The 21,533-nt window shown below is 48.3% G+C and overlaps 1 protein-coding gene and 1 long non-coding RNA gene across 2 annotated transcripts in view; one reads left to right on the plus strand and one right to left on the minus strand.

Moving 5' to 3' along the window:
- The first annotated feature begins 9,172 nt into the window (after positions 1–9,172).
- Positions 9,173–21,181, plus strand: LOC108798539. The gene is made up of 3 exons (XR_001941958.1): positions 9,173–9,360; positions 14,789–14,805; positions 21,170–21,181. It is a non-coding gene; the product is annotated as an uncharacterized LOC108798539 (long non-coding RNA).
- EPHX2 (epoxide hydrolase 2) overlaps positions 9,366–21,533 on the minus strand; it is a 63,304-nt gene continuing 51,136 nt past the window's right edge. Inside the window, exons 16-19 of the mRNA XM_018570303.1 lie at positions 19,924–19,993; positions 17,923–18,003; positions 17,543–17,601; positions 9,366–9,588 (exon numbers count right to left, since the gene is read on the minus strand). Coding sequence (XP_018425805.1) covers positions 9,513–9,588; positions 17,543–17,601; positions 17,923–18,003; positions 19,924–19,993 — 286 coding nt within the window. The 3' untranslated portion in view covers positions 9,366–9,512. The remainder of the gene's footprint in view (positions 9,589–17,542; positions 17,602–17,922; positions 18,004–19,923; positions 19,994–21,533) is intronic.

Here is a 21,533-nt window from a genome sequence, read left to right on the forward strand (position 1 = left end):
TGCAGAGCTAGTGCTTAAATACCCTTCTGAGTCCGAGACGACACGCCCAGCCTCAGGGTAAACTGGAAGTCCTGGTCTGGAATCTTTTACTATTAATAGCCATACTGGCCTGGACCCTGTGAGATCCATTAGTAGCGGATCTTCTGGAAATCCTGGCTGGGATTCTCAGAGGAGAACGGTAAACCCCGACAGGTACTCTGAGCTTCCCATAACAATTGAAAACAAAAAAGATTACGATTTGTCTATGCAAAGAGTTTAAGATTAATTACTATATTTTCCAAGATCCACCAATGGAAGGTCAATTGTGGGCCCCACCCAAGTTTTGGGGCCCCATCACCTTCACCATCTCCTTTTTCTAAATTTTGCTTTCTGCACCCCTTTAAATAAAAAGAATAGAAGACAAGTGCATGTGCAGTAACTGAAACAAGGGTGACACTGTGTTTTTGGGACACAGTCCAGGGCACAGCATCACCAGGACTGAGGTCCAAGATGTGGGACTCAGGACAGTTGGGATCTTTGGGTTTAACACATATGTATTGCGTTGGTTTTAACATTTCCCTACTCTATTCAAAACTAAGAAGATAAAGTTTTGGCTCTTCAGATTTTAAGATTAAATACTCTATTGTCCAAGATCCACAGATGGAAGGTCAACGGAGGGCCTCACCCAAGTTTTGGGGCCCCATCACCAGCTCCTGTTTTAATAGTTTGCTTACTGAACCCCTTTAAATAAAAAGAGTAGAGGACATGTGCAGTAACTCAAAAAAGGGTGTATCACGTACCTGGTTGGAGACCGGTTGGATGAGGAGGCTTCCCCTTGCACCTCGTGTCCCACAGACTCTGGAGGTGGAGACAGAGTCTGAGTGAACTGCAAGTAGCACGGGTGCCAGAGGTGCGTTCCGGTAAATTCCAGAGTCAGGATCAGGCCAGACAAGCCAAGGGTCACACCGGCCGGGCAGCGAAGTACGGAGCAGGAGACAGTGGCAAATCCAGTGAACAGGCAAAGGTCAGGAGGCAGGCGGCAATCAGAGTAGTCAAGAGCAATCCAGGTCAGAACACAGGAACAGGAAACCGACATCAGACACAGGAACAAGTTGAAGACTATACAGCACCTGGGGATCAGGCAGGCTTGTTTAAATAGGCTGGTCTATTAGAGGTCACTGCCTCATTTTCTGAGTACCAGAGGTCACCACATCACTTCCTGTGCTCCAGAGGTCAGCGCGCCTTTGTGCGTACATCCTGTTGCGCATGCATGCGCACTAGCGCATGTTTACCTGCTGTACGGAAAACAGGACACTGTGCATGCGTAGTGACAGGCGTTACATTACAGAGTGCCACTGTGTTCTCAAGACACAGGCCAGGGCACAGCATCGTCAGCACTGAGGTCCAAGATGTGGGACTCATTACAGTCGGGGTCTTTGGGTTTGACACACATGTATTTCATTGGCGTTAAACTTTCCCTACTCTATTCAAAACTAAGACAACTATACAAAGAGTTTAAGTTTCATTATTGTCCAAGATCCACCAATGGAAGGTCAACCGAACGCCCCACCCAAAATTTTGGGGCCCCATCACCTTCGCCATCTCCTGTTGTTATAGCTTGCTTACTGAACCCCTTCAAATAAAGAGTGTAGAAGCAGGGGCGTCCCGAGGCCTGGTGTCACCCGGAGCGGAGACCACGTGGCGTCCCGCCGGGACGTCATCACGCATGCGCGTGACATCACCATGTGCGTGCGCGAATTACATAATCGCACATTCGCAGCCGTCTGACGCCTGCCGGCGGCCATCTTGGTGATGGACGTCGGCAGAGAGAGGAGGGGATGTTTACCAAGCGGGATGAGGTATGCCACTGGGTCCCCTCCTCCCTCCTGACACTGTTGGGCGCTCGGTCCATGGCCGAGTGCCCTACTTTTTAGAGGGGGTGACACCAAAATGACTGACAGTCACCCCTCCAATGGTGTCACCCGGGTGCGGACCGCACCCCACTTGTGACACCACTGTGTTGAAGATGAACCGTCTCATTTCACTGTAGCTCCACATTGAGTCAATCTGTTACATTTATTGTATGATCCCATTTGGGCATTTTCATTTTGATTTATGAACTAGAAAAGTATCCGTCTCTTACAGGTGGGGGTGGGGGTTGGGGGGGTATTGATTGTGCAGAATGGACGATAGCACCTCTTCTTTGTTCCAATCTGATTTATTTTCATTAGGCAATGACAGTTCCTATCAGCAGCACAAAGCCGGAATTAACTCTTATTGAATGCCGCGGCCGGGGGGGTGTCAGTGATAAAAAGCTGGATGAGGTGCGGTCAATAGGCGCAGTGCTAGGACTGCCAGAGACCGGATTATCAGTGTGATGAATGGTGACCCGCTCCGTACGGAATGAGGCGCCGGGGAAAAAGGTTTATTACTGGTAATGCGCTAATTGCTTCACTTTATGGTGCTACAATGCACTAAATGTGCCATAAAATAGATAGATGCGGCCGATTAACTGCGACTCCGTCCTACTCACTGCATCTCTGATATGAATATGGAATTCACAGGCCGGAACAATAAGGAAAGCCTTTTCTCGACCGCCATCAGTATAATGGCGTCTGTTTTATAAAGTGGACGTGATAATATCACAAACTAAAACCAACAAATGCTATTTAAAGAGACCCTGTCACCATGTCCATGCAAGGTATTAGGACAATGTCTCTGCCCCCTTCTACCCACCTTACGTGCCCTCCCTCGCTGCTCCTTTCTCCAATGCAGCCAACCACAATACCCTCAACTTTTGGGTAATGGGGAGCTTGTAATCTGCAGGGACAAGGTGACAGTGTGTCGTTAAAGCATCAGTCCATTCAAAGTTGATATTTCAATATTTGGTGGGTGTTGGAAAGTTAAACTACCTGAAAGTCTCTTCTATGTCTTGAGGACCCTATCTCAGTGCTGAGTTCCCAGGCTGCATACCTGTTGTGCCCATTATGAGGAGTTCCGATTATTCCTGCGCTGAGTTCCCGGGTCTACGCCTGCTGTGCCCATTATGAGGAGCTCCCACTGACCCTCTGCTGTGCCCATTATGAGGAGCTCCCACCATCCCTGCGCTGAGTTCCCGGGTCTACGCCTGCTGTGCCCATTATGAGGAGCTCCCACTGACCCTCTGCTGTGCCCATTATGAGGAGCTCCCACCATCCCTGTGCTGAGTTCCCGGGTCTACACCCGCTGTGCCCATTATGAGGAGCTCCCGCCATCCCTGTGCTGAGTTCCCGGGTCTACACCTGCTGTGCCCATTATGAGGGGCTCCCACCATCCCTGTGCTGAGTTCCCGGGTCTGTACACCTGCTGTGCCCATTATGAGGGGCTCCCACTGACCCTCTGCTGTGCACACTATGAGGAGTTCCCACCATCCCTGTGCTGAGTTCCCGGGTCTGTACACCCACTGTGTTCATTATGAGGAGCTCCCACCATCTCTGAGCTGAGTTCCCGGGTCTTTAAACCTGCTGTGCCCAATATGAGGAGCTCCCACCATCCCTGATGGATATATTTATTTTATATAATGGAATGTAACAGGAGAAGCTAGTAACACACAAAGGGGCAAGTGGACAGGAACAGATCAGGGAAAAGCTGCTGAGGCCAAGGGCGGATTTGGGTGGATTGTTCCTTTAACCTCCTATGGTAGAGTAGCTTATTTTGAACATTTATGAACCGTTCTTTTATTTAGGGCATCTGGTATTTTCAAAAGGAGGATGATTATGGATCAAGATTTCCCCATTTCTCTCAGAACAGATTTCCTTTAAATAGTTGAATACTTCAGGCATATTAGGAACCTCTAGAAGAATTTCCTCTACATACCTTGTACACCCAGGGCTACCCACTTGCTGTAGCTTCTCAGCTTGCAGTGGGGTAGCCCCACTGCAAGGGTTAAGATTTAATTTGCCTGCAGTTCAAATTAAATTTACTGAACGGTTCCCTTTAACAACAGTGCAAAGAGACAGTTGAGAACTGGCAATACACTGTGAATTTTTTTCTCTACACCCCCCTTCCCCAGGGTTCAAATTTCGACAGTCAGCAGGGCTTTGAGCAATGTATTGCCAGTCTCCATGTTCTACAGCGAAGTCTCCAACACTTCATGTTCTATAGCGAGGTCCCCAATTCTCTATGTTCTACAGCGAGATCTCCAAGTCTCCATTTTATAAAGCGAGGTCTCCATGTTCTACAGCAAGGTCTCCAAGTCTCCATGTTCTACAACGAGGTCTCCAAGTCTCCATGTTCTACAACGAGGTCTCCAAGTCTCCATGTTCTACAGCGAGGTCCCCAAGTCTCCATGTTCTATAGTGAGGTCTCCAAGTCTCCAAGTTCTATAGTGAGGTCCCTAAGTCTCCATGTTCTACGGCGAGGTCCCCAAGACTCCATGTTCTACAGCGAGGTCCCCAAGTCTCCATGTTCTACAGCAAGGTCTCCAAGTCTCCATGTTCTACAGCGAGGTCTCCAATTCTCCATGTTCTACAGCGAGGTCTCCAATTCTCCATGTTCTACAGCGAGGTCTCCAAGTCTCCATGTTCTATAGTGAGGTCTCCAAGTTCTATAGTGAGGTCCCTAAGTCTCCATGTTCTACAGCGAGGTCTCCAAGTTTCCATGTTCTATAGTGAGGTCTCCAAGTCTCCATGTTCTACAGCGAGGTCCCCAAGTCTCCATGTTCTATAATGAGGTCTCCATGTTCTACAGCGAGGTCCCCAAATCTTCTTGTTCTACAGTGAAGTCTCCATGTTCTATAGCAACGTCCCCAAGTCTCCATGTTTTATATCGAGGTCCCCAAGTCTCCATGTTTTACAGCGAGTTCTCCAAGTCTCCATGTTCTACAGCGAGTTCTCCAAGTCTCCATGTTCTACAGAGTATTTGAGAGACTGGGCCACAATCAAGATGATAAGGTTTTCCTAAATAACAAATGAATGTCTCTAATAAATAACGATGTGCTGCACGTGTTTTTTCTTAAGTAAATGAGTTAATATGTAAAATGGTTATGTTCAGTGGGTCCTACATGGCAACTGCCCAGGATTAGAGCTCAGAAGCCTCCCCTTTTGACCATGAGTTCTGATCCCTTAGCTTGACACTTGCCTTGTCTGAGGATCTCCATGACGTTACGTTATTCTCTCTTATCTTACTTTGTAACTCTTCCCTTTTAAATAAACTTTCAAGACCTTTCATTGTGAGCAGAGGTGGCAGTTTTCGGGTGAGAGTGATGGGAAGGAATCTCTATGTACTAAAGGAAGGGTCACGATGACAGGCCTGGTTCTTGCAATGCAGCCACCTTCTCCAGCTCCACAGGTTCTCCTTCAAGCAGATTTGTTTGCCTTCTTTGGCAGCATGCTCAGCCTCCAGGCCTCGTCTGAACGTGTGCGGTAACATCTTCTCTCGATGGGGAAAAGTGATGCGCATGTTTGCTCTGTAGTCAGCCGCAGGGTTCTCAAACTCTTTAGAATTCCTTTCACTTCAGAGGCTGCAGGTGGTCACGCTCGGTGGCTCTTATGTGAGGCTCATTACCAACTAACGAGCGCCTGCGTGAAATTATTTGCCTTCTATCGATCACGTTTCTCTTTCAGCTCTCGGTTAGAACATTTTCACGTCTCCAGTTTTTACTAAGAGCCCGAAAGGTTTAAAAGCACGCTTCAGTGAAAAGGGTCCATTTCATGGTAATTGCAAAAGAGGAATATTGGTATTCAACAGAAATCTCACTTCAGAACGGACTCGCTTTATATTCTTCGGAGATCTTCATCTCTTTTCATATTTTATCCCTGTAGCATGCTGTCCTTACAGTCTTCATTTTTTTTCATTATAGTTAATGATCTTTCTTTCCACTTTTCATTCTTCACTTTGCTGCACTCATCAATTACTGGTTATTGTGAGTGATCCGTTCCCGAGTATACATAGAAGATGGGTGACTGTGATCACCCTAATCAGATTATACCTGAACAATGCAGTTTTCAGCAACCTCAGGAGTGGCAAGCCTATTTCTGTGTTTAAATCTCCAACAAAAGCAGAGTTCTTCTTTACACACATTAGTAAATATATGGGAAAATCCCAAATCTTTGTTCCTAAAGCTGAAGTTTAATCTACTTATATCGGCCTTCCCTTCCTGCTCTGTAGAGTTTGTTAATGGCAAGTTCGGTCAGAGTGAGAGAACCTGGGGCTTTGCTCCATCGTCACAAAACCTATAATGCTGCAAACTCAGAATCTCGTCTTACAGAGGTGATGGCAATGAAGAAGTGTGAGTGAAAGTAGATACCTTATAGGTTTAAAGGGTGGTCTTTGCAGAGCCGAGAGAACCAAGTTTAGCTCAAGCAGAGTTACTGAAGGCTGTACGGGTGGTACTATATGAGCAACACCCTATACAAAAGGTATACAAAGGCTTTACTAGGGAATGAGAGGCAAGTGGTCTTGAGAATAAGCTGAGATTTTCTCCTTGAAGATACTCAGAGCCAAATTGTAGAAAGGTCAGGATCCGTCCCACGTAGTATTTTCTTGGATGAAAGTGTTCGGCTTTGCACCAGGCAAAGTAAGTCCTCCAAGTGCCATGGAACTGGACATCCTAGCTTTTAGGAGCGTATGAATTACAGAATCAGAAATGCCCCTAGCACTTTCTCCCTGGGTTTCAACAGCCATTCTGTCAACGCTAGCGACCATATAGCTGGGATAGAAGATCCAAATCATCTTGAAGAGCCCACAAGGTGTCTTCTAAGAGTCTACTAAGGTCAGAGAACCATGTCTGTTGGGGCCAGTTTGATGTGAAGAGAATCCTCAGAATACCCTACATCTTGATCCTGCGTAGTAGGGATGGAAGGGGTAGAGGTGTAGATCAGGTTGTACTGATCACACAGAGTTACCAGATAATTAATTGTGACTGCCAAAGGATTCCTGTACCCGGAGAAAAACTTGCTCAGTTTGTTGTTGAACCTTGAGGCCAGAAGGTCCACATCCAGGGTCCTCCACTTGCAACAGCAGTCCTGATTGGGAGGAAAAACAGCAGTCCTGAGACACCTCTGGGGGAAAATATAGGAATCTAGCTGCTGCTGGCTGAGGAATATGAACAGCAGACATGGCTGGAAGGTGAAATTCTATCCAAAAAATAATCTTTTCTGCCTCTCTTTCTGCAGCAAAATTTGTGGTTTCTCCCTGAGGGTTGATGTACGCCACTGCTGTGGCATTGCCAGGCTGAATATGGGCCACATGACTCTGCAGTTGAGGGATCCAGTGTTTTCCACAGGGGCCAGAAAGTCTCCCTGATTGAAGGAAACTATGACTGACCTGGTGGATTCTATGCAACATTTTGGAATTGAATGAAAACATTTAAGGCTTTCACATCCTGGACGGGGTGAATGTCCAAGATTTATGATTGAGCCTGTTAAGGAAAAGGAGTACTCTTTCCACCAGTGGCATCTTTTATAAAAGTTTTCTAGAGAACCAACAGAGATGTTTTCCATCAAATTCCATATGCAGTAAGCATTTTTTTTTTGCATTGTTGTTCTGTAGACCAACATTTTACATTAGATGTAGGAATTGAAGTGCCACACCAATTATTAATATAGTCCAGATATAACCATATTTCATTAGGGCCAGGGGACATGCAAGTAGAGTAGCCAATAATGTATGTGGACAAGATTGTGACTCTGTAACATGAAAGTTGTATTGAGCTATGATAGGAGTACTTCAGGTTAATGACAAGCCTGGGTTGTTCTTCGGGTTAAATGACAAGCCTGGGTTGCTGCCAAAGTAACTTCTGACAAGCTTAGGGTTGCTGCCAGACCAGCTGCTGGCATGCTCCATAGACAATGCGAAGGAGGGAGTCACATCTGAGGGAGGTAGGGAAGACTCAGAGAAGTGTTTAGACTCAGGGGAAAGCGATGCGGGCTACTGGCATCAGGTCCATGAGAAGAGACACTGCAGGCCGTCCTAGAGCTGTTAGAGCATCATAGCCCAGGAAGGCCCATGGGACCGCTCAATTTGTACTTAGTATCCGACATACTGTGTTGCAAAGCAACTTAATAAATACACCAGGGAAGACCTTAGGTACTCATAAACTGACTGCTGAAGCCAGAGAAGTTTATTCCAGCAGAGTTGACGGAGTCACTGTGAGGCTGCATCAAGGAAAAATTGTGACCCTTGCAAGTTGCAGGAAAACTAAATCACTTAGAAAGGCAACAAGAGACAGAGAAAGTGCACGCATTGACACTTGCAGCTAGAGGGGCAGCACTTATTTCTCTGATGTGTTAACACTTTGAGGGAAAAACCAAGCAGGAGAAAAAATACAAGCGAGCCATGCTTATACAGGGCAAAGGCATGTAGAGCCTTCTCCGGGTTAACAAGCACAGTACTAGAGTACAATGCCACATGCAGAACCCATTGACATGTCACGTTTTAGAAATACTTCGCCCCTTCCGAGGGTGTCTTCAGGGAACTGGATCACACTGTGTCACGGTCCTAGATCTGTTAAGCCCTCTGCAGCTAACAAACCAGTACACTTGGTGTCTGGGAAGCGCCACAACAGAGCCCGGTGCCCGATGATCACTTTAAAAGCAAGAGCTGCAATCTTCAGTCCGACGGGGTCCAGGTATGGCCTCCAAAGTGGCACAGAGGATTGCCAATCTGGATAGCTGCACAGCAACGCGGCTCAGCAGCATAACGATGAATCCCGAGTGAAGAAATTGGCTTAATACAAATTTAAACTTTTCTCCTAAGAGACATGAAGTCCATCCTCCTAGGACATTGGTGAAAAACTGGAGCATCATGGGGGTGAGAGGGGTTATATCTGGCTGGCCAATGGCAATTTTTGTTGCCGGTGTCCAATTACTCCTAAAGGAAGCAGTATAACCAACTGCCTCAGATTATTTCTGATCCTTAATGAACGATAAAGAAATATATAAATGTGTAAAAGTAAATAATTGGATACAGTTGAAGCTTTGATGTTCTGTTTCATATAATTTCTCTCTGATTATCTAAAAATACACACAAGTCATGCGGCTTTTGGGATCATTTATATGACCTGCCACCTCTTTCACTTGTCATGTCGCCCTCAATAACGTCATACTAAAGACCGCATTGTTCGGTGGCTAAAGGCGTAACGGGCACACCGTGCGACGGCTGCTCGCCGCGTCTATTTTTGGATCCTCGTAATGTATCGGCGGCTCAGCAGAAATGTATTTTTCTTTTGTTTTTGGTCACGAACACGCACGCATAGCTTACAATCTGTCTTTAATTGGAGAAATCACATTATTATTCATAATCAGCCTCTTCCACATGTTCCGTGACAAGGCACAAGGTTAATTGTTCAAAAGGAATCTACGAAAACATTCATTAGGAAACAGCCGCTTCTCGGGGAGAAAGGTTTCTGGTAATAGGAATGACTCTCTGAATTAGCTGCATGACCGGCGGACAATTAACGAGCTCGGCTATTGTCTCGGGCTACGGCATTAGAGGATTCGCCGCGGCTGGCCGAGGCAGACGCTGGTGTGCGTGATGAGCGGAGAGTCGGCAGCTCATAGCTTGGAGGGAACGGCCGATGCGTGAACTTCCCCAAGCCACTTGATGAGGATCTCGTTTAGCGCTGCCGGCCTGCAAAAAGAAAAGAAAAATAAAGTTTACTAATTTATTGATTACAGGTATTTATATAGCGCCAAAAATCACGCAGCGCTTTACATATTGTGCGTTCACATCAGTCCCTGCTCTCACAGGTCCCTATCTCACATACACATACAGGGCCAATTTGGGCAGGAGCCAATTAACCTTCCAGCATGTCTTTAGAGTTTGGGGGGAGACCGATAGTGTCTATTCATAAACTATTCACAGAGCCATTCGCCCTGCCAATCTCTGTGGACGTTCATTCTGTGCAAAGGAGTCTAAAATGAATTTTCTTACTATACTTTCAGGTCGAATGTAATAATCAGAAAATACCACATTATGGCCACTAGATGGAGCATAAGAAATAACTATTTAGTCCCTGTGCTCCTCAGCTCCATCTAGCTCCAAACTCTGTCTCTGCCAGACCCTCCCCTACTTCTCCGACGCCTTTCACTCCAATAGGGGCCTAGTCATTAGTCCTCACTCTCCACCAAACCCTCCCCTACTCCTCCGACGCCTTTCACCCCAATAGGGGCCTAGTCATTAGTCTCTGCAAGACCCTCCCCTACTCCTCCGACGCCTTTCACCCCAATAGGGGCTTAGTCATTAGTCAGTGCTCTCTGCCATACACTCCCCTACTTCTCCGACGCCTTTCACCCCAATAGGTGCTTAGTCATTAGTCATAGCTCTCCGTCAGGCCCTCCCCTACTCCTCCAACATCTTTAACCCCAATAGGGGCCTAGTCAGTCATTGCTCTCTGCCGGACCCTCCCCTACTCCTCCGACGCCTTTCACCCCAATAGGTGCTTAGTCATTAGTCATAGCTCTCCGTCAGGCCCTCCCCTACTCCTCCAACGCCTTTCACCCCAATAGGGGCCTAGTCATTAGTCATTGCTCTCTGCCGGACCCTCCCATACTCCTCCAACGCCTTTCACCCAGTAGGGGCTTAGTCATTAGTCATAGCTCTCTGTTAGACCCTCCCCTACTCCTCCAACGCCTTTCAGCCCAATAGGGGCCTAGTCATTAGTCATTGCTCTCTGCCATAGGATGGGAGAGGCTCTAGCGAAGTCCTGGAGGTGAGCATGGGGGGAGTTGACAAGAGAGCTGGAAAGCAGAAGGTCATTTGAAGAGCGGAGGGGACGGTTAGGGTGATACTTTGAGACGAGGTTTGAGATATAGCCGGGGGCAGAGTTGTGGACGGCTTTGTAAGTGGTTGTTAATATTTTGAATTTTATACTTTGGGCGATGGGAAGCCAGTGCAGGGATTGGCAGAGAAGGGTTGCAGACACTGAACGGTTGATTAGGGGAATGAGTCTAGCAGCTGCATTCATGATAGACTGAAGGGGGGCCCAGCCTGACATCCACCCATCAAGCCATTTTCAAATTTGCATAACTCCTCCCAAAAGCCAGCCCGCTGCTTGCATCAAGGCTGATGCTCTTGAGTACTGAGGAGTACTAGGAGTAATGAGGCAGGGTACAGTGACGTTTTCAGTAAGCTATGTACAGCACCCTGCCGGCTTCCTCCCAACAGCCATGATCTGCCTGCATCGCATAGAGAAGTTCATCACTGACATTACTGGGTATAACATAAGGTATGTTATGAAAACGATGTCATTATCATGTTGATGTGAGGTGAAAAGAGGGACCAAGGAAGGTAAAATGTAAGCAGATCAAACTTCCTCTTTCAGTTCGGATACTGCGTATTAATAAGCTGTTATCATCCTCCTGTAGATATATGGTATGCTTCAAAGCCGTGCGAGCAGTGATCTGCAGCTGTGCTGTCACAATCCATATACAGCCGCCCTGTCCCATGACCCCAATTCACATTAGCACAGTAATCGATCCAGCCCTGGTCTGATTGGGTGAGGCACTGGTGATGTAGATCTGGCCTGGTAGAGTGAGACACTGGTGATGTCGCCTTGGTCTGGTAGAGTGAGGCACTGGTGATGTAGATCTGGCCTGGTAGAGTGAGACACTGGTGATGTAGATCTGGCCTGGTAGAGTGAGGCACTGGTGATGTCGCCTTGGTCTGGTTGAGTGAGGCACTGGTGATGTAGATCTGGCCTGGTTGAGTGAGGCACTGGGGATATAGCCCTGGTCTGGTTGAGTGAGATACTGGCAATGTAGCCCTGGTCTACTTGAGTGAGATACTGGTGATGTAGCCCTGCACTGGTTCAGTACGGTACTGGTGATGTAGCCCTGCAACATCACCAGATGCATCTGTAAACTGCGAAAATCTTGCGAGATCTCAGGGGAAGGGTATTTTTACCCCCTCAGATTATGTCAAATGTGCCAGGAGGCAGACCCAGAGTTCCAGGAAGTAAAGTTAGATGGATTCATCTCCCCTTAGTGTTATCATCCTCCTGTAGATATATGGTATTCTTCAAAGCCGTGCGAGCAGTGATCTGCAGCTGTGCTGTCACAATCCATATACAGCCGCCCTGTCCCATGCCCCCAATTCACACCAGCACAGCAATCGATCCAGCATCGGTGATTCGCGGTACGGGGTCATGAGCCCGATGCGTCGGCGTTGGCTCCGCAGGGGGATCAGGTGTGGAGATAAGATCAGATCAAGTTTAAATCAAAAGTAAGTCAGTGATGGGTCAAGACAGAACGTCGTGTGTCAGCGCGGGAGACAGGCAATATCATTTCTCATCTCAGCCTGGAAAGCGGCTTCACCGGGAGAGGCGAGATGACAGTTTCGGGTTTACTGAAAATACATTGCAATTCGGTTGCTGCAAAAACAGCCAATAAAGGGGATCTTAAAGGGGACCTTCACCCCCATTCACCAGAAAATCACATCAGCTGCAGCAATGCATGTGTATATGAAATCACCTTACATTCATTAGTTAAATAAATATTTTTGCTTTTAGTTACAGTGACTGCTTTCCCACTTCCTGGTAGAGTGAGGCAGTGGTGTTGTAGCCCCGGTCTGATTGGGTGAGGCACTGGTGATGTAGATCTGGCCTGGTAGAGTGAGGCACTGGTGATGTAGATCTGGCCTGGTAGAGTGAGGCACTGGTGATGTAGATCTGGCCTGGTAGAGTGAGGCAGTGGTGTTGTAGCCCTGGTCTACAATGCCGAGTGAGTGACTCACCTGTGGTTTTGAGGAGCCGCGGCACGTGGGAGGAGCCCAGCATGACGTCACGGAAGCGCGCCGCTGGAACGGAGGGACGCGCCAGGTGAGTCTGTGACAGGTATTAGTGATGTCTGGTCGAGTGAGGTATTAGTGAGGTCGCCTTGGTCTGGTTGAGTGAGGCACTGGTGATGTAGATCTGGCCTGGTAGAGTGAGACACTGGTGATGTAGCCCTGATCTGGTAGAGTGAGGCACTGGTGATGTAGATCTGGCCTGGTTGAGTGAGGCACTGGTGATGTAGATCTGGCCTGGTAGAGTGAGGCACTGGTGATGTAGATCTGGCCTGGTAGAGTGAGGCACTGGTGATGTAGATCTGGCCTGGTAGAGTGAGGCAATGGTGATATAGCGCTGGTCTGATTGAGTGAGGCACTGGTAATGAAGCCCTGGTCTCGTTGAATGAGGCACTGGTGATGGAGCCCTGAACTGGTTGAGTGCGGCACTGGTGATGGAGCCCTGAACTGGTTGAGTGCGGCACTGGTAATGGAGCCCTGAACTGGTTGAGTACGGCACTGGTAATGGAGCCCTGAACTGGTTCAGTACGGCACTGGTAATGGAGCCCTGCAACATCACCAGATGCATCTGTAAACTGCAAAATCTTGCGAGATCTCAGGGGAAGGGTATTTTTACCCCCTCAGATGATGTCAAATGTGCCAGCAGGCAGACCCAGAGTTCCAGGAAGTAAAGTCAGATGGATTCATCTCCCCTTAGTAGAATGCCCCCAATTCAGCTTGGTCTCCGTCCAGGCGGGTGACAACTACCTTGAACTTTTTTAGGACATGTGTAAAATCTCCATTGGAGCCCTGGATAGCAGAGAAAACCTACCGGGAGTTCTATGCCTTCCCCCTCCGTGCAACACTTGGCTTGACATGCACTTGAAGCAGATATATATTGATGACTTCATATAAAAGTGAGAGAAGACTCGGGGATTTTACACTTCCTGCGGGATGGAAGAAGACACGACTCTGCCGCGTACGGCTTCCGAGCTCCGAGGACGTCTCCGATAACGCTAATAAGACACTTGAAAGGTGGATTAAGGATCTCTACAACAAAGGATCCTGGGAAGCGGGCCCCTGAGCTCCGCCGTAGCACACATAAGCCGAACGCTACAAAAGAAGTTGATATCTGGCACGTCGCGCTCATTTCCGCTCACATAAAAAGCGCTCGTAAAAAAAAGACGAGCGCGGAGTCGATGGATGAGCGAGGCGAGGCCGTAAGTCTGCGGCACAGAAGGCGGCTCGCTCTAATAGCCTATAATCTCCACATTAGGTTTGCCGTAAGGACGCACCGGGAGACGCTCCGTTTTTTATCTTCCTCATGCAGAATATTAATAACGCTCATCCCAACGGCTCACTTTATGTCGGGGGTTTGACGTCCCTCCGGTGAATAATCGTCTAAGTGGTCGGGAGTTTTCAGGAACTAGATGGGTTTGGTTTTTTTTTTAACTCCTAACAATGCAGATAAAATACACATGTGGGAGCTGCTTCAGCTGCACAAGGGTTCGGGGATTTAGATTTCTGTCCACCCAGTTCTGGGGTTTATACAGCTGCGCCGCACAGCACGGCCCCCCGCTCTATGCATACCTGGAATTTTCAGATTTTTGTTTTATTTTTAAAGCCAAAGTATTCTGACCGTCTGCACATAAAGCGGTTTATGGTCCATGCCAAGGAATCCCATACAGGACTGACGGTCATTACTACCTACGCCAATTCATAGGGATGCACCGATACCGATAGTAGTATCGGTGCCAATGCCGTGTATTTGGGCGAGTACTCGTACTCGGCCAAATGCTTCGATACCCAGCCCGATAATTGAGCTTCCGGTTAGGAGTCATTACATGCTGCCCGGCTTCCTGATTGGCCGGGAAGCCGGCTCCATGCTCCCTCCTCACCTAGTGACGAGGAAGCATGGAGACGGCTTCCCTGCTAATTGGGAAGCCGGTTGGTGAGTCTTTACACGCTGTCCGGCTTTCTGGCTAATCATGAAGCCAGGGGGCAAGTCATTACACGCCGCCTGGCTTCCTTAATTGAACTTCCAGAATCGGTTTTCGGTATCGGTGAGTAAGGTTTTTTTTTTTGGTAATCGTACTCAATACCGGAAAACAGGTATCGGTGCATCCCTACCAATTTATCATGATACAAGGGGTACGGCAGAGAGGGTGAAGGCACAGTGGGCATTAGGCATACTTATCAGCTGTCCCGAGTCTTTTTGCCACCTAAGGAAAACAAGGGGGTAGGAAGGGGGTCCTGGTGGTGAGTATTCCAGGGAGGGGGGTTAGGGGGTGCACATTCCTAGGAGGGAGGGTTGGGGGTGCACGCTAACAGCGGGTTGGTGGCCTATGCATCATCTCACCAGTGCCCAGAGCTCAGGTTTTGGCATGATGGGTGGAGGTCAGTCCATGGGAGATCCCAGGCAGGCTGTATTTGTATGTGGACCACCCTAAGTAACAGCCCCCATGTAATGCGGAGCCTCTATGATTAGCAGAACTGAAATCCAATGAATGAGTGGGGCTGGCCAGGTGGTCACAGGTAGCCACCTTTGGGATGTCCCAAAGTAGTCCAAATGAGGGGTGGGAAACACAGCAAACACTAACAGGCTCCATATCAACAACAGAAAATAACTGGGGACTGCTTGAAGCTCAAAGCCACCTGAAGGTCCATATGTCTAAAGCTGACATCAGATGAGGCTCCACAACATGAGAACAGAAGGTCAGTTGGTAGCCTTGCATTGGGAACCAGTGATCAGGAAAACTCGCAGAACCAGCATGACTTGGCAGAGGAAGGAGAAACCCAATTCTTAGCAACAAGCTTATAAGCTGGTGTACTCCCAGTGTGGTGGAGCAAGAAACCGAATCAACCTCAGGGACCCTCTGGGAAGAGCAAAGGGGAACCAGACTAACAAGGAAGAGAAGCTCCCCTAGGAGAACTGGAGCTGGACAGAGGGACTAAGAGAAGGATGTCCTGGATGAGAAAAATTAAGAGAAAAATATAGGGTAGTCCTAAAAGACGTCCATCCTTCTAGGACAGGGGTAAGCAAACTCCAGCCCTCTAACTGTGGTGAAACAACAAATCCCGTCATGCATCTGTCTCTGGGAGTCATGCCTGTGGCTGCCAGAGTCTTGCAATGCCTACAGAGATTTGTAGTTCTGCAGCAGCTGGAGGCCCTGCGTTTGCCTACCGTTTTCCTAGGACACTAGCAAAAAACTGAGGCATGCTGCTTGTAGGAGGGGCTATATTGGGCTGGCCTTCAGTTTTTTTTCCCCAGTGTCCAATGTAGGTGGCAGTATAACCCAAAAGGTGAAAACTCCCTGTGTCCCTCGATGGACAAGAATTAAAATGTTGTGTATCTGAAGGTCCACCTAAAAACAACCTCTCTAGTACTATTCCTACCTTAGTGGTCCCTAAAGCTTCTGCACCCAGATCTACCAGTCCCTGCACCACAATGCATCAGGCAACTACCCATTCACCAAACCCAACAGGGAGAGGCGCGGCGGAGGAAAACTAATTACGCGGACAGGACCCCGTGTTACGCGGTCGCGATGGCTTTCAGGAAAACACAATCTGCCGGCAGCTAATGGGGCAATCTTGTAATGTAACCCGAGAGCAGAGGTTAAATGAAAGCCACCTGTGCTCGCGGCCAGAGCCGGAGATGAGTTACCGGAGCCGCTGACCTGACGCGTAATGAAAGTTTTTTATCAGCCATCGAACTTGTCAGGATTATATCTCCTCCGCGACGAGACACGGGAAATGTCACCTCGAGCTCAACCACACTTTATAGGCTTGTTAAACGGCCGGCTGACACCTCGCTGAGAAACAGAGATGGCCAGAACCCAGCAAGATGGATGACCCAGCAAGATGGATGACCCAACTCCCATCCATCTGCAATGTCATTTCTGTTTCTTGGAATCCCCTTCGCACCTCTTAGAGCGTAACTCCGCCACGGAGATCTGTGCAGTACAGTCCGCTATGGATTTCTGGGTCATTTAAAGTCGGCAATGAGATTCCTGTGCAGGTTTGCGGCATGGCATATACTGTAGTTGGCCGATTTATACCAACCGACATATAAGAGGTAAGATAAGGAAGGGGGAAGGAACAGATAAGGAATGGAAGTGGTAAGGAAAGGAAGGGGTAAGGAAAAAAAGTGGTAAGAATAGGAAGGGGAAGGAAAGTAAAGGAACAGGTAAGGAAAGGAAGAGGCAAGGAAAGGAAGAGGGAAGAAACAAGTAAGGAATGGTTCGGGGAAGGAACAGGTAAGGAAAGGAAGGGGGAAGGAAAGGAACAGGTAAGGAAAGGAAGGGGGAAGGAAAGCCTGGACAAAGGAAGGAACAGGTAAGGAAAGAAGAGTTAAGGAAAGGAACAGGTAAGGAATGGAAGAAGTGGTAAGGAATGGAAGGAGGAAGAAACGGGTACGGAAAGGAAGAAGGAATACACAGGTAAGGAAAGGAAGAGGTAAGGAAAGGGAGGAGGAAGAAATGGGTACGGAAAGGAAGAGGTAAGGAAAGGGAGGAAGAGAAAAACATGGATGGAAAGAAAAGGGAAAAGGAATGAGGAAGGGGAAGAAAAGCAAGGGGAACAAAGGGGAAGGTAAAGTGAGATGAAAGGGAAAGGAAAACAAGAAAGAGAAAGACAGGAAGGAAAGGGAAGGGATCGGAGAAGATGTGTAAACTTAAGATGAAACTAAAAAGGAGTAAGGGAAAGGAAAGTGGAAAAGGAAATAGAAGAAGACGACAAGCCAAAGCTTTCCCTGGTTCTTCCATAGAGATGGAGAAGGAAAACAAAGTGAAGGGGGGTAGGGGAGTGATCCCGGTCTCCTTACCTCTCCATTTGTGTCCAGTGGCCGCACTCCTCGATATGTCCCCGTGTCAGATTTGGGATCTTCAAGGAGAAAAAAAAATAAAAAATCTATAACTCATCTGCTGACGGATAATAACTTTGTTTTACAGACCAACAGCAACCAATTATATTCCTGTTTATGGCATTTTCTGTCATATTGTAATTGTTTCTAGCCCCTCCCCCCTATCAGAAACACTCACTCTACTGTATCCTAGGACTAAAGAATACCTCCTCATCTTCACAACTCCGGGGGGAGGGTGTGTTGTAGTCTACTCTGGGAAAGTGTAACTGATGACAATCAACAGGATCAATTATCTATTTTCTAGCACTTATCAAACAGATATAACAAAACGCTCAGCTCACCCGATTCTCCATGCCGGTACTCATGACAGGCAGCAGGACCGGATCCCTCCCGGCAGTCACCATCAGTGCCGGCACCAGGATCTAACCCAGAAATAAACAGCCGTTATTAGTCTACAGACACCTGAAATCACATTGGGGTGTATATAATAATACTGGAAGTGAGGGGGTTGGACTCTAACACTAACCCTCCCTGTAACCCCAAAACTGACCCTCCCTGTAAACTAACCGTCCCTGTAACCCCGACACTGACCCTCCCTGTAACCCCAACACTGATCCTCCCTGTAACCCCAACACTGACCCTCCCTGTAACCCTAACACTAACCCTCCCTGTACCCCCAACACTGACCCTCCCTGTAACCCCAACACTAACCCTCCCTGTAACCCTAACATTAACCCTCCATGTAACCCTAAAACTGACCCTCCCTGTACCCCCAACACTGACCCTCCCTGTAACCCCAACACTAACCCTCCCTGTAACCCTAACATTAACCCTCCATGTAACCCTAAAACTGACCCTCCCTGTACCCCCAACACTGACCCTCCCTGTAACCCCAACACTAACCCTCCCTGTAACCCTAACATTAACCCTCCATGTAACCCTAAAACTGACCCTCCCTGTACCCCCAACACTGACCCTCCCTGTAACCCCAACACTAACCCTCCCTGTAACCCTAACATTAACCCTCCATGTAACCCTAAAACTGACCCTCCCTGTACCCCCAACACTGACCCTCCCTGTAACCCCAACACTAACCCTCCCTGTAACCCTAACATTAACCCTCCATGTAACCCTAAAACTGACCCTCCCTGTACCCCCAACACTGACCCTCCCTGTAACCCCAACACTAACCCTCCCTGTAACCCTAACATTAACCCTCCATGTAACCCTAAAACTGACCCTCCCTGTACCCCCAACACTGACCCTCCCTGTAACCCCAACACTAACCCTCCCTGTAACCCTAACATTAACCCTCCATGTAACCCTAAAACTGACCCTCCCTGTACCCCCAACACTGACCCTCCCTGTAACCCCAACACTAACCCTCCCTGTAACCCTAACATTAACCCTCCATGTAACCCTAAAACTGACCCTCCCTGTACCCCCAACACTGACCCTCCCTGTAACCCCAACACTAACCCTCCCTGTAACCCTAACATTAACCCTCCATGTAACCCTAAAACTGACCCTCCCTGTACCCCCAACACTGACCCTCCCTGTAACCCCAACACTAACCCTCCCTGTAACCCTAACATTAACCCTCCATGTAACCCTAAAACTGACCCTCCCTGTACCCCCAACACTGACCCTCCCTGTAACCCCAACACTAACCCTCCCTGTAACCCCAACACTAACCCTCCCTGTAACCCCAACACTGACCCTCCCTGTAACCCCAAAACTAACCCTCCCTGTAACCCTAACATTAACCCTCCATGTAACCCTAAAACTGACCCTCCCTGTAACCCCAACACTGACCCTCCCTGTAACCCTAACACTGACCCTCCCTGTAACCCCAACACTAACCCTCCCTGTAATCAGAACACTAATCATCTCTGTAACCCTAACACTGACCCCCCCTCTAACCCTAGCACTAACCCTCCTTGTAACCCTAACACTGACCCTCCCTGTAACCCCAACACTAACCCTCTCTATAACCCTAACCCTCCCTGTAACCCTAACACTAACCCTCCCTGTAACCCCAACACTAACCCTCTCTATAACCCTAACCCTCCCTGTAACCCTAACACTAACCCTCCCTGTAACCCCAACACTAGCCCTCCCTGTAACCCTAACCCTCCCTGATACCCTACCACTAACCTCCTGTGTAAACCTAAAACTGACCCTCCCCTATAACACTAACCGGCCATTATGTACACCTCATCCCTGGCTTGCATACCACTCCTGATCCTTTGCACCATAGACCTTCCTACACTGACAGATAATGACGTCAATGTCCCGGAATCTTCGGCTTCATGCCAGGCAGAGTCAGGGAACTCACGTACCTTCCAGTCATGGGCAGTTCTAATCCACTTCCAGGTCCGGTCCATGTTCCTGTACCAGTTTAATGGTCCCCTGAAGAAAAGGAAGTAGAAACAGCGATTTTATATAAATATTGGTGAACCCTCCTGTGGTCTTCTTCTGTATACGAGGGAAAGTGTTACGGGACTACTGATGGGCAAGGGAGGTCCCCACATGGGTAGTAGCCCTCTCGTCATTCTAAGGGAGAGATCTACCTGTTTATGGCCACCCTAACACACAAGGGGCAAGAGGGCTGATATGCATAACTAAGCACTTGATGGTTCTTGGGGTGCTCTAGAACGAATCTCCAAGTACATTAGGTTCAGCCATGTCTTGATCCCTGAATTTTTAGTCCTACAAGTAGTTCTAATTTTAATCCAGACTCATGTATACCATAAAGTATTAGGCAACATCAAGTACTTGATAATCTGTACATCGGAGGGCAGCCTCCTGCTCTGCAGTGCTACACAATGGTTGTGCTTTACTGCTCCTTCCCTCTAGGGATGCACCGATTCCAATACTAGTATCAGTGCCAATACTGAGTATTTGGGCGAGTACTCATCCAAATACTCCCGATGCTTATTCTGATACCGAACTTCCAGTATCAGGAAGCTGGGCGGTGAGTCATTATTTGCCCCCCCGGCTTCCTGATTGGGCACCAGGGAGCATGGGGCTAGCTTCCCGGCCAATCAGGAAGCCGGGTGGCTGCTAATGACTCTCCCACTGACTTCCCGATTGGCCGGGAAGCTGGCTCCATGCTCCCCCATCACTTGGTGACGAGGGAGCATGAAGCTGACTTCCCGGGCCAATCAGGAAGCCGGGCGGCGTGTAATAACTTGCAGCCCAGCTTCCTGATTGGTCGGGAAGCTGGCCAATCAGGAAGCCGAGTGGCAAGCCATTACCTGCCCCCGGCTTCCTGATTGGCCAGAAAGCTGGCTCCATGCTTCCTCATCCCCTGGTGACAAGGGAGCATGGAGACAGCTAACCGGGTAATCAGGAAGCTGGGTGGCAAGTCGTTACACGCCGCCCGGCTTCCTCAATGGGACTTCTGGTATCGGTATTTGGTATCGGTGAGTACTGGGAAAAAAATATTGCTACTCGCACTCGATACCGAAAAATCTGTATAGGTGCATCCCTACTTCTCACAATACCGCCCTACAAGTCAGATGACTTGTTAAAAACAATGCCCCCACCCCCATTCCCTGCGTGGCTGATGTCCTGTCTCTACAGTTGTTAAGAAGGGAGGAAAAGTGATTGCAAATTTACTGCTTAAGCCCTCTAGTGGCTTTTCTACAAATCTCTGTATTTAATATAATACCAAAATATGGAGGAACGAGCATGTAACAATGTGAAGCTCACATGCGTAAATACCGCAGTCATTCAATGTACACGCTTTTTGAAAATACAAAATATAATTTCTCTTGAAGCTGGTCACATTCATATGTATTATGTATCCATGAATCTGTTACAATATCTCTAGGGTCCGCTTCTGTTCATCCCGTTCCCTGGTCCGTGTGCGGTATGTCGAGCGTGAGCTGTGGCATTTTCGCCACAGACGGTATTATGCGCAAGCAATACGAGAGTTGGCGCATGC

Source organism: Nanorana parkeri, unplaced genomic scaffold, assembly GCF_000935625.1.
Source record: "Nanorana parkeri isolate BGI_ZX_2015 unplaced genomic scaffold, ASM93562v1 scaffold1500, whole genome shotgun sequence".
Taxonomy (NCBI): Eukaryota; Metazoa; Chordata; class Amphibia; order Anura; family Dicroglossidae; genus Nanorana; species Nanorana parkeri.